Here is a 15481-nt window from a genome sequence, read left to right as displayed (position 1 = left end):
CCTATTCGTACTAGCAGTCCTGGACGTGCCCCCTAACCACGAAGTTAGAGGTACTGAGGTACCTAACGCCTCCACCGAAATTACAAATACATCACAAGTCCTTAGTACGGAGTAAGTACGGAGTACTTTGTTGCGCAGTAATATGCAAATGTGCACGCTCGAGCCCGAGTGTCTAGTGGTGTACGGGGTACATGTACTCCGTAATAAGTACTAGGTAAGTACATGAGTTATACTTGCACATGTACTCCGTACGGAGAACGGAGTAAGTACAGTAGAGAGGTATGAGTCAACCATTGGCCTGTAAATCGGTGAGGCCCGAGCGCCTCATCTGCACCTGATGATGCAAGTACTTACTTACTGTACTTGCTTGTACTTAAGTACAGTAAGTAAGTACTCCGTACATTGCACAGTTACAGTATACTCGTTCGAGTGCATGTACATGTACATCTAGGTTCGGCAGTGCTCATAGTCAACTGCAGGCTGCCCAGTGGTGTGGCAGTGGAGCAGCAGGCTGGCAAGGGCGCAGCGCAGCGGCCAATCTACTGGCAAGTACTCGCTACACGCTCAACGGCGGCCGTTACGCCAGGCCAGCAAGGCCTTGCACCTACGCCGAGGTAGTCTCCACGTGATACCAGGTGCCGAGTACATGTACCTGCGATGTGATGGTGCCAGAACCAATCTCTCACTCTCTTTGTACCAGAACCAATCTCTCACTCTCTTTGTACATGTACATATTACAAACCATACCTGATCAAACTACTGTACTAGTCGCCACCACGAAGACGCAACCTTCGCGACGCAACCGCTGGCGCCATCCCCGTTCCGCCAACATCGTCAACTCTCCTCTGCGTTGCCTTGACCACGCCATCCTCGACGAGTGCTCATCGCTATTCGTTCTCGGTCGGAAATAATCACTTCCATCAATCGGCAGCGCCATGCGCGGCACTCGCACCTATGCGTAGCATTCAACCGTCCTTCCGCAGCGACAGCAGGCAGCCATGAGTCCCTCGAATCTGCATTCGATGGCCGGCGCGGATCTCGTCGAACCGGCACACGGCCGTCGTGGCGATAGGAAAAGCCGTCGCGGTCCTCTGGATCAGGAAGACTTGATCGCTGGCCTCTGGCGGGAGGCCCCATTCGCCCGCCTTCCCCATGACGCTCCCCAAGGCCTCCGAGACCTCGTCCAAGACGTTGACAATCCCCACCGCGTCTACACCATCCATCGAGCGAGTCGGCGGCACGGATTTCAGCTGCTGGTTGCAAGGTGAGCAAGATCGGAGACAGATCCTTCCCGCCCCATCGACTCGTCCTGACCGTCATGGCAGATACGTCCTTCAGCTTCGCGAAGGCTGCGGCAACAAGCAATGTTCGACCTCGACCTGCTTCACTTTACGAAAGCGACTAGTCGGCAAGTCGCCCATCCGACGATACAGCCCCAACAGCGCGAGGACGTTGGCGGTGTACCTGGCGAGCCAGGATAACCCCGACAGAGGCCTCTGCCCATACCTCCGCCGCTCCAACGACCCTCCCGTCGCGGTGAATACTCTCGTCTTCTCCGCCCTATTTCCTTTGCCTGCATCCACGACCGACCAGTTTCCAAAGACCCAACACTCTCCTAAAAAGGACTTACACCCCGATTCCTCATCCTCGATGAGTGAGCAGGCCGCGATGCCGAGCGTACAAGGCGACGCCAATCGGGAAGAGTCCCCTGCTACTGCGGAACCGGCGCCGAAGCTGAGCATCCACGAACGTGCCACGTGTAAGGACCATCGTTCATTTGCGGCAGCTGCATTCGGCACCGTGGCCTTCAAGATGCTCGAGTGGCTCACGCCGCAAGGAATCGAGCACATCTCCAAGGAGCTCGCCGAAATCGGCCAGGTGGAACCGTCTCCCAACGCCGAGGGGCATGATACCACCACTGTTCGAGAAGCACACAGATCCCCGGACAGCCGCCAATCGCTGGACGGAATACCCCGGCAAGACGGCAAGCCCAGGTCCACGAAGCATATCCGCGAGAAGGCCGTGCCAATTTCGCAGCAGGAGGAACTTGCACCACCGACTAGGACCCCTGCCAAGCCCAAACATGGTTCAAGAGGCTCGGTGCGAGCTCCGTCAACGTCCAACCGGAGGGCGTCGGTCGAGCCCCTTCCTACGCCTGCGCCAAGGGAGGAAAGCAAATCGACGCCCAAGAGCCAACCCCTCAACAGCTTTCATCCTCATACGGCGAGGATGGCACCCAACGCCATGTCCCGACCGCTACCCGAATTTCCCCTGAAGCCGGCCTTCTTCGAGAATGTGCCCTGTCTCTCGCCCCAACCCGTCGACGACGTCGTCGTGGACCCGGGCTCGTCCGACAAGGAAGACTCGGACGACCTCACCGACACCGTCACGAGCCCTCTCGGCAGTCCGCTGAGGTCGCCGGCAAAAGTCGGTGTCGACGTCGACGACCTGGTCATGGACGCTTCGGAACGGAGGAATTGCCTCTTGCCTCAGTCCCTGCCCCGTCTCGACGTTGAAGTTGTCGATTTCATATGCGACGTCTTCCAAGAAGATTACACGTTTGAGAAGCGCTTCGTCGGCCCCCTTTCCCCCGCCGAGTCGTTTCCGGCTCCCCAGAATAGGCAGCGCAAGCTTGCTCCGCGGCGGCGGCGGTCCGACAGCACAGTGCCCCGACGGCAGTGGAAGGCTTTCAACGAGCAGACGCTCTTCGACGTGCTGAGCAACCCTCGATCGCTTGTCGGGTCGTTCACCAAGGATGGGAAGCTGTACGATTCGCTTACCATGTGGTACTGCATGCTCCGGATGACCAGGGTGGCACCGAGCCTTGTGCTGCACAGCTTGTGGCTGGCGGCGAGGTGCCTCTTTGTGCCACCCGAGGCGCTCAAGAGCCTTCGTTCGCAGGCGTCGAATCTCTTTTCCGGGGATGCCGCTCCCTTGACCAACTTTGAGGCTTCCTGCGTCATGTCGGTCTGCCTGCACGCCCTGGTTGCGTCGGCTCCTTACGTCACCGACACGAAGACCCTCTTCGACATGTCGCGCATTCGTTCCCACGGAGTCGTCGGTGGTCGTGGCACGGCGATTAGGCAGCCTCCGTCCATGTGTCTCGAATACGAGGACGCATTCTCCAACGATCTCGCCTTGCGCCTTGCGCGCCGGCTGTTCTGTGCCATCACGGCGCGCAGGTACTTTGTCGACGTCGCCGAGTGCGACTCGACGGTCGATACCGAATGCGGCGATCTCGATATCCTACGTCCGATGCTGCGCCAGCTCGATTCGCTCGGCAGCGATGCTGCTCACATCCTCGAGTTTGCTCCACAAGACCGTCTGTTGCACGAGGCCCGGATGCCGACCCTGCTTCTGGACTGGGCAAGGACGATCCTGCTCCAGGACTGGGATGGCGAACCCGAATTTTCCAGCGATGGCCCCTTCTACGGGGCAATGTCCTTGATGGAGACCATGTGTATGTACTCGGGGCGCGCCGGTGCAGTTGACAGCATTGCTAACTCGACGAATTCGAAGATGAGAAAAGGGACACCCTTCTCGTGCCAGATGTCCAGTTTCGCGTAGACTACTTCTCCGACAGACTGGACACGTTGGAAATGCCCGTCGCGTGGACAGGCTTCACGTCGACGAGGCAACGGCACCACCTGCTGGACTATCCCTATCTCTTCTCGCCCGAAACTGCCGTCACCTTCTTCCGTTCCATCAACTTCTCGAAGATGAGCAGGACGTTTGAGGAGTCGAGCTCCCTCAAGACGAGAATGAATGCCATCGTCGATCCGGGCAGCCTGGTGACAAACCCGCACCACAAGGTCGTGCTGCAGGATCTGCTCAGAACGGCTTCCTCCAAGTACCTGGTGCTGGACATTGGCCGACAGACCGTCATCCGGGATGCGTTCGACCAACTCTGGCGACGACAGGAACGAGAGCTGCTACGGCCCCTTAAGATCCACCTGGGGGAAGATGGCGGCGAGGAGGGTTTCGACTCGGGCGGAGTGCAACAAGAGTTCTTCAGGATGGCCATCGCCGAGTGCCTCGATCCGACGTACGGAGCGTTCACCATCGACGAGCGGACCCGGATGGCATGGTTCGTGCCGGATTCTGTTGTCGAGGACTGGAAGTTTGAGATGATGGGCCTCCTCGTGTCGCTCGCCGTGTACAATGGGTTGACGCTGCCGCTGACGTTCCCCAATGCCCTGTACCGGAAGCTTCTGGGCCAGTCGGTGAATGAGCTTTATCATGTCGCCGATGGTTGGCCGGAGCTCGCCGCGGGGCTCACAACGCTGCTGGAGTGGGACGAGAACGAGGGCCTCATCGAGGACGTCTTTGCCCGGACGTACGAGTTTTCCGTATCGTCTTTTGGCACCCACATCACCCGCGAGATGGCCAAGGAGCATGCGTCATGGCCTCGCGGTCTATTCGGCGAGCCCTCGGTCCGGTCGATGGTGGACGAGGCACCGCTGGTGACAAACGACAACCGAAACGACTACGTCAGCGACTATATTCGTTACTTGACGGATGTCTCGGTGAGGCCGCAGTACCTCGCCTTCGAGCGCGGTTTCCGGGCTTGCCTCGACGGTAAATCCCTGTCGCTGCTGTCGCCGGCGACTCTGCAATCTCTGGTGGAGGGTGTGCAGGAGATCAACATTTCGGAACTCCGTCGACACGCCCGCTATGTCGGATGGGACTCGTCGCACCGTACGATCAAGGACTTTTGGTCGATCGTTAAACGGTATGACGACCGGCTGAAGCGCAAGCTTCTTGAGTTTGTCACGGCATCCGATCGCGTACCCGTCGGCGGCATGCGGAACCTGCAGTTTGTGGTGCAGAGAAACGGAGAAGAGACCGGCAAGGGCGGTCACCTGCCGACGGCGTACACGTGCTACGGAACTCTTCTCCTGCCGGAGTACAAGGACAAGGATCTGTTGCGAGAGCGACTCGGCATGGCGCTTGAGAACGCCCAAGGTTTTGGCTTTGCGTAGCCGAACGGATCAGGGGCGTCGGGAGCGTCGCCCTCGCCCTCGCCTTCGACGCTCGACGATATACAGCGCAGCGTGTTGGTACACAAGTAGAGCGTGCAGCATCACGGATGGCAGCTACCGATTACACCTACACCATTTCATCATCCCCTTTTTTTCCTAGCGAAAGCATTTCTGTAATTAACTATCGCAAAGCTGGGAGTGAGGCGTTACAAAATCCATGGTCTGCAACGGCACCTTGCCTGCCGCTTGACTGCATTAGTATAGAAAAATATGGTCATGGTTGGCCACATTGGTGACATTGTGAACCCTCTCTAGGGTGTCTGGAACCATTTCAACATTATATGTAGTGGTGCAAAGGGCCCCTACATCAACATCCACGGATGTTTGGGGCCTTCCATGGTCGTAACGAAGCCCGCTACAGCCACCACTCGGAGACACCCGGATGTGAAGCGCGGATGATGGTTTCCACAAGCCTTGATGAGAAGGTAGCTTTGCGCACTCACGGAAGGGCCGGCGCTGGTCAGTCTCTCATCTGCCTCACGTTCAGGTTAATTCGCTTATTCCGCATCCACCCATCCCATTCGGCAAAATGTCCATCTGCAGCCGGCCAGCTCTCGAGATAGTCCGGGCACGTCTCCTTCAGAACCTTGGGCACGCCGTGCCAGGCATATCGCGACTCTTTCGTCATGTAGATCGCGTCGCCGGACCGCAGCCGTAGCAGCAGGTACTCTTTGCCCTCTGCCTCCCTCGCCACCCAGTCTCTCTCCTTTGCCTCCTCTCCCCTCTCTCCCTCCACCTGGGGGTGCTGGATATCGTCGGGGGACAGGGCCGGCCCACTCGGCGCAATCATGAAGAGGCCATCGCAGCCCAGGCTCAAGCTGACGAGGCCGCGGTCCGTCTCCTCGCTGACATCACGGTGCATCATCATGGTGTCCCCAGGGCTGTAGAAGTTGACAATAGCCGCCTGGGCTTGCGTCTCCGGGAAAAGGGTCTCGAGAAAGCCAGCAAGGTCGTGGGGGAAGCAAGGCGGCTTCCCGTCGGGGTAGACGCGGTTGGTCCAGTCGTACTGGCCGCCCAAGGTGACCCAGTGCAGGCGCCGATGGAGGACTTGGCGCGCTGAGAGGGGCTTGTGCACGGTCGGATCCTTTGGCGTGAAGAGGGCAGGCGTATCTGGCGCGAGTGAGAAGAGGGACTGCGAGGGGGCGGCTGGTGGCGAGGCGAGAGTGTAGTGCAGGTCCATATTGGTCTGGTGTTGGGGGTTGCTGAGATCGCGGTGCAGCATCCTGTCGAGCAGGCCGGTCTGGACCGAGGGCGGCACAACAGCGGGAACGACAAGGAGGCCTGCATTTGCGTCGGTCTTCACCCTTTCAGGCGCTGCGGCAAAAGGGGGGGGGGGGTGGGCATACCCGGGAGCAAGGGGTGGAATAGAATCGCAGCGTCTTCCTGGGCATGACTTGCATACTCCGGATCCAACCTTGAGAAGGCGTCGGCAAGTTGCTCTTTGGTGATCACCCCTGCGGTTTGGAAGCCGTTCTGCTCCAGTGGCAAGCGGGGATCGTCGATGCGACTGTCTCGAACCAAGGCCTCAGGTTCCATACGCGAGAATTGTTTCCACTCGCTTCGCATTTTATCTGAAGGCTGCTCGTGGGCGTCCAGCTCGGCGAGGTTGACCGTCATCGTGGGGTTGGCTATTGAACTTGGATGCAATTGAGAGGAGATTGTTTGAGAGAAATGAAGCCCAGCATACCAGATCCCTGGGAGCGTATTACCATATCATGAGAGATTGAGTGGGACCCGCCGCATCTATTGTTTGACTGTCTATCCTACATCAAAGTTGAATATGAAATCGGCGCCAAATGAGTTGGAAATGATGTAAAGGAAATAAGATGCGATATCAGAACTAGCAAGGTTGGGTGAGGAGGGCACAAGTATGACGATATGTGGACGGAGCAAGGTGGATGCCAGAGTCTTGAGGGTCGCACGAGTTTATTATGTAAGCAGCGTGCCACAAACTTCTCGAACTCTGATGTCTCACCATGCGGTGCTTGGGCAGAAACCTGGTGGAACAGGCGTTATTTCTATCTATCCACAGCAGACTCAATCCTCCAGCTTCGGGACAACGCACGGTTTCTGCGGCCATGGAACACCCACGTCCCACCCGCTCATGAGATACAATGCTGCCATCATGGAGGCGGCCCATCTCAGATGTATTGCGGTGCCCAGTCTGGAACATCATTCGCCACGGCCAACGAGTTCACTTTTGCCTTTCGGCCGCCTGTGCCATCAGGCAACGTCCAGGCACTGTGCGAAGGACCCGGAGACACTCTGGTTTACAAGATGATGGAGTGGCGGCTACGCTTGATCGTATGGCAGACGACATACCTAAGCCCAAAGCTAAGCAACCGGGGCACGCTGTGATGAAGCTGCAGCCGTTCGCTGAAAACATGGCTGTTGAAAAGGCTGCTGAAGAGGCTGCTGAAAAAATGCAAGACAGGAGCGCAGCCGTGCAACAGGCCATCAAGGACATCGCCACAGATTCACGTTCCCTTGCCTCGTACAAGCTTATCCGGCATGGCTCCATCCACCCCATCACGACGACGCCGACGCGCGATGAGACGCACCAGCTCGCCGCCGCCGAGCGCTTCTTCCTGCATCGCTGCCAGTTCCTCTACTCGGCCGAAGCCCTGCACCACCACGCCCTCAACGTGCACGTGCCCGAGGTTGTCGTTCTTGGCGCCTCCAACGTCGGCAAGTCATCTTTCCTCAACGCCCTCGTCGGCCGGCCCAGTGCCGCCAGAGTGAGCCAGAGACCCGGGCATACGACGCTCATGAACGCCTTCGCCGTGGGTCCACCGCCCAAGACGCCGAGGGAGCTCGTCCGCAAGGGTAGTGCGCCTCCGCGCCACAGCCTCGTCCTTGTTGACACGCCCGGATATGGTTTCAGGAGCCAGGCCAGCTGGGGCGATTCTATCCTCAAGTACCTTGAGGCGCGCCGCATGCTCCGCGGCGCCGTCGTTCTTCTCTCGTCCGAGAAGAAGAAGCTGATGCCTCAGGACAGGTGGCTACTCCAAGTTCTCGCCGAGGCCAACATGCGTACCCTCGTCGTGCTCACCAAGGCCGACAAGGCGCGCCGCGGTTGGCCTACGGCCTGCGGTACCATGGCCGAAGCCCTGCTCGACGAACTGGGTGCGCTGAACGAGTCCGTCGGGGGCGCTTGGAGGGCCGACTCCGGTGCTACGTCGGATGTTTTCATCACCGCTGCTGGTATGGATAGCCCGGGCAGGATCGGCAACGGCGGCGGCATCGGTGCTGTCCGCGCCGGAATTCTCGAAATCGCCGGCTTTACCATCGACGACAAGGTGACGGAGAAAGCCGAGGCTGTGAACTACAGCGGCCCCATCGTCTCCTTTGAAGACCTTCAGTGGAAGTGAGCCCGACGCCGGCATTCTCTGCCTTGTTCGCTAGACGCTCGGGCGGAGGGATGGGCGCTGAGGGTGGCACAGTGGCCGTGAGATCGTGCCGGGTCGCCATCATCGCGTCGGGTGTCACCTTCAAGGTTCCCGCACCACGAAGACAAGGCAGTTAACCAAGACGTCGCTTCTGAACACGTCGTGACCAAGATATATTACTCTTAGCTGTCGAAACAATTACTGCCAACACCTGACGGGCTTCCCTCCAAGCAATCCTTGGCAAGAACAGAATCAGTTGTGGCATCAGGATCGGGGGCCATCGGCCGAGTTGCTTGAATTCCCCGTTCCGGGTCTCTTGAGGGGATGCCGTAGCTTCCTGACCCCCTTGGAATCAAAGAGACTCTTGACCTTTCGCAGCCTCGCCCATCGCTCCTTGTCCTTGGCATCGCGCGCCCTTTCATCCTCCTCGACAATATGGTAGCCTGTATCTTGTGCCGTCGCGCCCGGACTGGTTGGGTTGCCTCGGCCGGCCGGGGTCTCGGGCGCCGATGCCGTCGCAACGCCGGCGCTTGGACTGGACGGGCCTTTATCATCGGCCACAAATCGCCCAAGTCGTTTGCTTTGACCCCCGTACACATTTCGCAACCCCTGCTCATTCTTTATCATTTGAAGAAGGGTGCTCCAGCCTGCCAAGTTGGGACCGGCCACGGAGCTCGCGGCGTCCCTCGTCTGAGCCTGGGCGCTCTTCCAAGGACAAAAATATCGGTGTTCCTTGAGGGGGTCAAGATGATCCATGGGTGCCGGGACGAGCACCGTACCGTTGTCATCAATCTCCTTGCTCTTAAACATCCAAAGCCCCAACCGTCGAAGGCAGGTGTGGCATGATGCCGAGTTCGGGACGGAACCGATGCGAGCATTGGACAAGCCTTGCCAACCCATGAGGGCAAGCGCAAGGGCAGCCCTGTTGACGGGCCGAGCGGCAGACGCAGGGGAGGTCTCCGATTCGAACGGGGCAGCTTCGTTGAAAAAGGTGGGTGGCAGCTGGGACAGTATTCCATCCAGATTGAGGTTGTCTGGGAGCCGCAAGTTGAACTCGTAGGGGAGGAAAGCAGATCTCGAGCATAGTTCGTCATATCGTTGCCGCAACGCAGTGAGCACAGCTCTAGCGCTTGAAAAGGATAGACGTAGTAAGGAATCTGAACGAGTTAGGCAAGGTTCCGACACTGGACTCGAACAAGGGCGCCTGCTTACCGTCACATCCCCGTTTCCGCCAGAGGCACTCTTGCTGGTGCGAATCGACAATGAGGCCAACGTACTTGTCTGCCAAGGTGCCCTCTGCAACATGTCCGTCAGCTTCGCGTGCCCACAATGTCATGGCGCGGCAGGATAGGAAACGGCGTATTACCTATTTCAGACGATACCAGCACGGGCACTTCTTTCCCGTCCACCTCCTTGCGATTTAGCTTGACAACAAGCTCCTTGTGACACAACACACACCGAACCGTCTCCTTCCCATGACACACCCAGCCACGTTTCGCCCACTCAATTTCACCGACTTGGTCCGGCTTGGGCGTCCAGTGGGTGAGCTCTTGGAATGTGGCGAGCCTTTTCAACAGCTCGTCCCGATCGCTGGGGCAGTACTTTGCCAGCGTACCGCTGCTCTTGTTGGCAGCAGCCTGAGTCGTGGATCGTCTCAGGACGACATTGGACAAGGTGGACGTATGGGACGGGTTGTAGGCGGCTGGCGCTGTCGAATCGGGGAATCCCAGACGACGCCGTTTTTGGAGGAGCTCGTCGTGGGATAGGTTGACGGCATTGCCGCGTCGCGTGTCGGCATGGATGGCGTCGGGAGAAAACATTTCCGATGAGGACCTTGGGCTGCTGAGGCCCTGGAGCAAGGCGTTGAACTTGCGCTTCGTTGCGTGCATTGTTCAGGTCAGGACGCAACCGACGTGAGCAACGCAAGGACACGACGGCCGTGCTTGACGATTAGCGCGCCCTCGCTCGTATCACGTACGGCTCGAGCAAACGGATGGGTGCAAGCGAAATGTTGACGAGTTCGGACGGTACGGACGCAGAAAACATAGGCGGATGACAGTTTGAAACGCTTCTACGAACGGCGGAAAGGAGGTATGGATGATGGTCGTACGTACAACTAGGTCTGGTGGAGCGAGTTGGCAGTCGGGAAACAAGAAGTAATACTGTACGAAGTACTGCAAGTACTGTACCTACGGAGTACAAGTACTGAACTTGAGTACTGTACTTAGTACTTACGTACAGTTCTTGTGCAATAATAATAGATACAGAGTACATGTGTACTGTACATGTACGGAGCACGGAGTAATTACTCCGTACATTTGATAACAATACTCCTGTACTCCATACTTGTTACTTATTTACCTACAGTACTTACACGTGCAGCAGAGTACTCCGTACAGGTACTCCGTACAAGGACTGAGTACAACAAAGTAAGCAAGTACCTTGCGAGTATGGACGGAGCCCAGTATTAGTATTTGCTGTACGGAGTACAGAGTACAGCACTTACAGTACGTAAGTAGTCCTCCTGTTATGATGTTGCGGGTCGTGTCAGTAGCATCGGAGTTCGGCGCAAGTTTTGTCCTTGATTAGCGATAAGATCCCCCAGTTCGATCATCGCCCCCACCAAGGACTCAAGGACCCCTGGCGGCTACACTTTATTAGCTGGCACCGAGTCTGGCTCGAGGCGGTGTCCACAGAATTTTTTCTGCCAGGCAGCCCACCTTCGTTGCTCCCTCTCCAGGTCTGGTGCCTGCTTCAAGCAAAGTGCTCGTGAAAGCAATCGTATCCTCCTCCTCTTCTGGTCCCAAGACGTTCGCCTGACCTGAGGACATTGCGACTCCGATTTCGTGTTTAGCGAGCGACATCAGCCAGCTCATCGCCGCCGCCAACGCACATGTCGTCGCCGCCCTCCTGGCTTTTTTCTAACAACAGCGACAACAAGAGGCTCGTTGCGGCAACGGCACAAGACGGCGACTCGACGAAGCGATCCAAGTGCTCGGCCGGAAAGATGGCCAAGAAGGACAGCAAGGTGGCGGCTTCCGCTAAGAAGGAAGGCTCCAAGCGCACCGTCTCGGTCCCTCCCGCACAGCTGCTGGACTTGGTGGAGAAGTTCCTCGCCGACAACTCCTTCAGCAAGGCCCACGCGGCCTTTCAAAAGCAGCGCGAGCAGAGTGGGCTGAAGGCCGGCCATGGTGGTAGCAACCAGACGCTTGCCCAAGTCTATCAGTCCTGGAAAGCCTCGAAAGGGAAGGCCAAAGCCGATGGCGCGGACAGCTCAAGCGAATCAAGCTCCGGCTCCGGCTCCGGCTCCAGTTCCAGTTCCAGTTCCGACTCTAGCGAAAGCGAGAGCGAGAGTGAGAGCGACAGCGAAGACGACACGGCGAAAAAACCTGCTGCGAGCCTGAAGCGCAAGGCACCTGCCAGCTCCAGTTCGTCGGATTCAGGCTCGTCGGACTCTGACTCCGACTCGAGCTCAGATTCGGTTTCCGAAAACCAGCCCAAGGCCAAGAAGCAAAAGACTGCCGCCGCGACGACGCCAACCTCGGATGGTGGCAAGATGGACGTGGATGGTGACTCATCGGACAGCTCAAGCTCCAGTTCCGACTCCGACTCTGAATCCGACTCCGGCACGGACTCGGACTCGGACTCGGGCTCGGACTCTGGCTCTGACTCTTCCGACTCTGACTCCGATTCCGACTCTGACTCTGATTCCGACTCTGACTCTGATTCCGACTCCGACTCCGATTCTGGCAAGCCCGTCAAGGCCAAGGTCGCGGCCAAGGTCGCGTTGCCGGAGTCGGACAGCTCGGACTCGGACTCGGACTCGGACTCGGACTCGGATTCGGACTCTGAGAAGGACCAGCCAAAGGTCAAGAGGAATGCCAACAAAGATTCGTCCGACACGTCGGTGACACTCGAGGGCTCTCCGCAGCCCAAGATTACGACAACCAATCCCCCCCTGCCCCCTGATCCGGCGATCAAAGGGGCCAAAGGTGGCAAGAAGGCGCAAGGCGAGCGCTTCTCCCGGATCCCCAAAGATATTAAGGTGGATGCGAGGTTTTCTTCTAACGACTACGTGTCGATGGACTACTCGCAGCGAGCGTACGATGACCTCATCGTGACCAAGGGCAAGGGCTTCACGAAGGAAAAGAATAAGAAGAAGAGGGGCAGCTTCAAGGGCGGCATGATTGACATTCACGAGAAGAAGGGCATTTACTTTGATGACTAAAGCTGGGTAGCATGTTGCTAGCGATGCTTGCGCCAATGATGGGGGCGTTGCATTCATGGCTGTGGGTACAATCCATTCGCATTTGTAGAGTTTCGCTGGCCAATCGAATAATCAAATAATGCCTAGCCTCGGCGAATACAGTGCTGCAGGTGAAAAGTTGTAGTGCTTGCATATACTGTAGTTTAATGGAGTACGGTAAGTAAGTACTGTAAGTAAGTACGTACGGAGTACTCCGTACTTGTGCATGCAGTTGTAATTACAAGACATTGTTTCTTGCTTGGCAGGTAGCAATGCTGAAATTTAGTCCACCTTTTCCGGCTCTTTTTCGGGGATTGCACTCCATATTGGGCCTACATGTAATACACCACGGTACCTGCAGTACGCCTAGTTTACTTATTTACAAGTACGGAGTACAGTACTCGTGCTTTTGCATTTACGTTGTACAACTAAGTATTACTGATGTTGTTGAAGCTTCAGGACATCAAGGATACTGTACAGTAATAATACGTGAATGGCGCACAGTCGCAAAAACGACCCGGAGCAGCCAGCCCAATAAATAAGGCGAGTACTTGTAGGTACCTAGAATATTCCGTACTTTGTACACTAATTACTTGTTTACTCTCGCATACAGTACTTACTGTAATTACAGTGTGTACTTAACAGTACATCTTGTACATGCATGTATACCAAGTACCTAAGTATGTGCTTGCATGTCGTAGTAGGTTTACAACTACTTTCATGAGTTGTCGAGTAATTACCAGCATTCATACCTCGTGCTCCTAGGCGCACTCCATTGCACGTAGATGCACGGTCCTTTGTACACGTACGTAATTACGTACTTGGGATCGCGAACGATTTTGTACAAGCATCCGGACTTGTACGCGTACGAGTTGATGCCCAAGTACTGTACAAGTACTGTACTGTAAGTAAGTACTTGGATACAAGTACTCCGTAGTTGTACAAGTATTATCAATACTGCTAGGACGCCCAGAATGGATAGCAGGGATTGCTTTCGCATTTCCAAGACGGCTATGACACGGTTGTGGCTTGTCCTCAATCCATTCTCGCGATGATGAAATATATGACCATATAAGTACGGATACGGAGTACGGATATGGAGTAATTAATACTTGTACTTGGGCAAGTTATGGTGGTTAATTTGGGGTTGACAGCAAGGATAACATGCGCCATGGCCCCATCCAAATCCTTCCACATGCTTAAGCATGTTCTCGGCCCCTGGCCTGTCCAGTCACCACCCATTACTTCCAGGACTAAGTAATACCTGCTGTGAGTGTACCCTACATGCAAGCACATTTATTACGACCATCATTGATCACACGTTGCCACTGTGCAGGCAAATTGCACCTCCGCCCCTGTCCGTCATCATTTCAGAGGCTCCATCGTGACCGGACATACGACGCTGCTCGTCTTTGGCAGTAATGGTAGGAGGAATATTCTGCAAGGTGCACCGAATTGTCATTCCGGGTTCGGGGATCCCATGGTGTGTCGGCGTTTGAGCGATAAAATGGGCACGCATCCTCCCATCTCTCCGACCGACCGTCACGACGACCAGTCACTCAAGGTCGACCTACAATCACGGGGGGCGAGTTCGGTTTCATCGGCATCATGCGGTCCCTCTTCATCGCCAGTCTCATGGCCGTCGCCGCTCGTGCCTCGAACCAAGGCGAGAGCGGGCTAGCAGTGGGCACGGGCATTGAGATGTACCACTTCGCAGTCGCCGTCGCGCTTTGCTGCCCACAAGGCGTCAGGTGTGGAACGGTACGGTAGAGTCCGTGGCGTGGGAAAGGAGGAGAGGACGAGTGGCTAGGATACGGGTGCTGACGAGCGACTACACAGGAAGCGGATGTCGTGTCGGCCATCGAGGCACTGAACGCAGAGTTCGAGCCCTTGCGCGTCGACTTCGAGCTGGCAAGGCTGCACAAATTTTCCGATGTCGACTGCCTGCACACAAAGGTGAATGAACAACAGGCGGCCGAAATACTGGCCAGGGTACACGTCGGTGGCTCATCCACCCTCAACGTCCTCTATCTGCCGACCGCATTGGAAATATATCTTTCGGGGGGCTATGCCATTAACCCCCCGGAAGACCCCCAGCTTCGCATTGACCAAAACTTAGAAAAGATGGATGGAGTTCGAATCTCGATGAACAACCTTTACGATTGGAAGCACAAGGAGCACGGCAAGATCGACCCGAACCCACATCTCCTCCCTCACGAGGTTGGCCATTGGTTAGGCTTGGGACACGATAAATTTACTATTGCCAACTTGATGCACCCTTCCGTCGGGTATGTGATCCTTCTTTCCTTTCCTTTCCTTCCCTCGGCCCCCCTCTTTCACCGCAATGGAGCCCTACGATGGGGCGTGTGAGGGGCTAATAATAATTCCGTCACAGCCCGACCTATATGGTCGATTACTGCTTTCGAAGTGACCAGGCAAGCCAGTTGCGCACCATGGCGAGAAGGAGACTGGCCGAGGAAGGTCGGATTCCTACCGAATATAGCGGTCAGGACCCAGATCCAGCGTCATCACTTATCGCTGGGTGGGAGAGAAGGAAACTTTGCCACGATCCCGACTTGCACGTCGACTTCCCCGTGGCTACTGAATCTATGAAGTATCCGCCCCCGAAGACTTCACTCTCCTGGTGGCAGTGGTTGCTATCATGGTTCAGGGGGTGATGGAGAAGGGCGACGAGAAGGCGGAGGATGAGGAGTCGCAATTGGTGACGGCCGAGGAACCAAGCCTGGCGTTTCCGCACTCGGCCGATCCGCCGCGCCGATTATGAACAAACAAGGCACGTCCGG

General features: G+C 56.6%; 6 protein-coding genes across 6 annotated transcripts; 4 read left to right on the top strand and 2 right to left on the bottom strand.

Moving 5' to 3' along the window:
- Positions 1-998: 998 nt before the first annotated feature.
- On the top strand, positions 999-4982 carry DCS_02207 (HECT domain-containing protein; the record flags this gene model as incomplete). The annotated part of the gene is made up of 3 exons (XM_040799535.1): positions 999-1264; positions 1326-3460; positions 3520-4982. The coding sequence occupies 3 exons, from the start codon at positions 999-1001 to the stop codon at positions 4980-4982; spliced, it is 3864 nt and encodes a 1287-aa protein (XP_040660418.1).
- A 520-nt stretch (positions 4983-5502) lies between these two features.
- Positions 5503-6659, bottom strand: DCS_02206 (oxidoreductase; the record flags this gene model as incomplete). Its single annotated transcript, XM_040799534.1, has 2 exons — positions 5503-6323; positions 6389-6659. The coding sequence occupies 2 exons, from the start codon at positions 6657-6659 to the stop codon at positions 5503-5505; spliced, it is 1092 nt and encodes a 363-aa protein (XP_040660417.1).
- A 497-nt stretch (positions 6660-7156) lies between these two features.
- Positions 7157-8413, top strand: DCS_02205 (GTP binding protein; the record flags this gene model as incomplete). Its single annotated transcript, XM_040799533.1, has 1 exon — positions 7157-8413. One exon carries the CDS (start codon positions 7157-7159, stop codon positions 8411-8413), a length of 1257 nt encoding a protein of 418 aa, XP_040660416.1.
- Positions 8414-8695: 282 nt separating this feature from the next.
- Positions 8696-10320, bottom strand: DCS_02204 (zinc finger domain-containing protein; the record flags this gene model as incomplete). Its single annotated transcript, XM_040799532.1, has 3 exons — positions 8696-9588; positions 9644-9727; positions 9798-10320. 3 exons carry the CDS (start codon positions 10318-10320, stop codon positions 8696-8698), a joined length of 1500 nt encoding a protein of 499 aa, XP_040660415.1.
- Positions 10321-11324: 1004 nt separating this feature from the next.
- On the top strand, positions 11325-12659 carry DCS_02203 (uncharacterized protein; the record flags this gene model as incomplete). Its single annotated transcript, XM_040799531.1, has 1 exon — positions 11325-12659. The coding sequence occupies one exon, from the start codon at positions 11325-11327 to the stop codon at positions 12657-12659; it is 1335 nt and encodes a 444-aa protein (XP_040660414.1).
- Positions 12660-14285: 1626 nt separating this feature from the next.
- On the top strand, positions 14286-15462 carry DCS_02202 (uncharacterized protein; the record flags this gene model as incomplete). Its single annotated transcript, XM_040799530.1, has 4 exons — positions 14286-14438; positions 14517-14965; positions 15073-15158; positions 15329-15462. The coding sequence occupies 4 exons, from the start codon at positions 14286-14288 to the stop codon at positions 15460-15462; spliced, it is 822 nt and encodes a 273-aa protein (XP_040660413.1).
- Between the last annotated feature and the right edge of the window lie 19 nt (positions 15463-15481).

The sequence above is a fragment of the Drechmeria coniospora genome, chromosome 01 (genome assembly GCF_001625195.1).
Source record: "Drechmeria coniospora strain ARSEF 6962 chromosome 01, whole genome shotgun sequence".
In the NCBI taxonomy this organism is placed as follows: Eukaryota; Fungi; Ascomycota; class Sordariomycetes; order Hypocreales; family Ophiocordycipitaceae; genus Drechmeria; species Drechmeria coniospora.
Note: the sequence above shows the minus strand (reverse complement) of the source record. Positions and strands in the feature narration are given on the sequence as shown.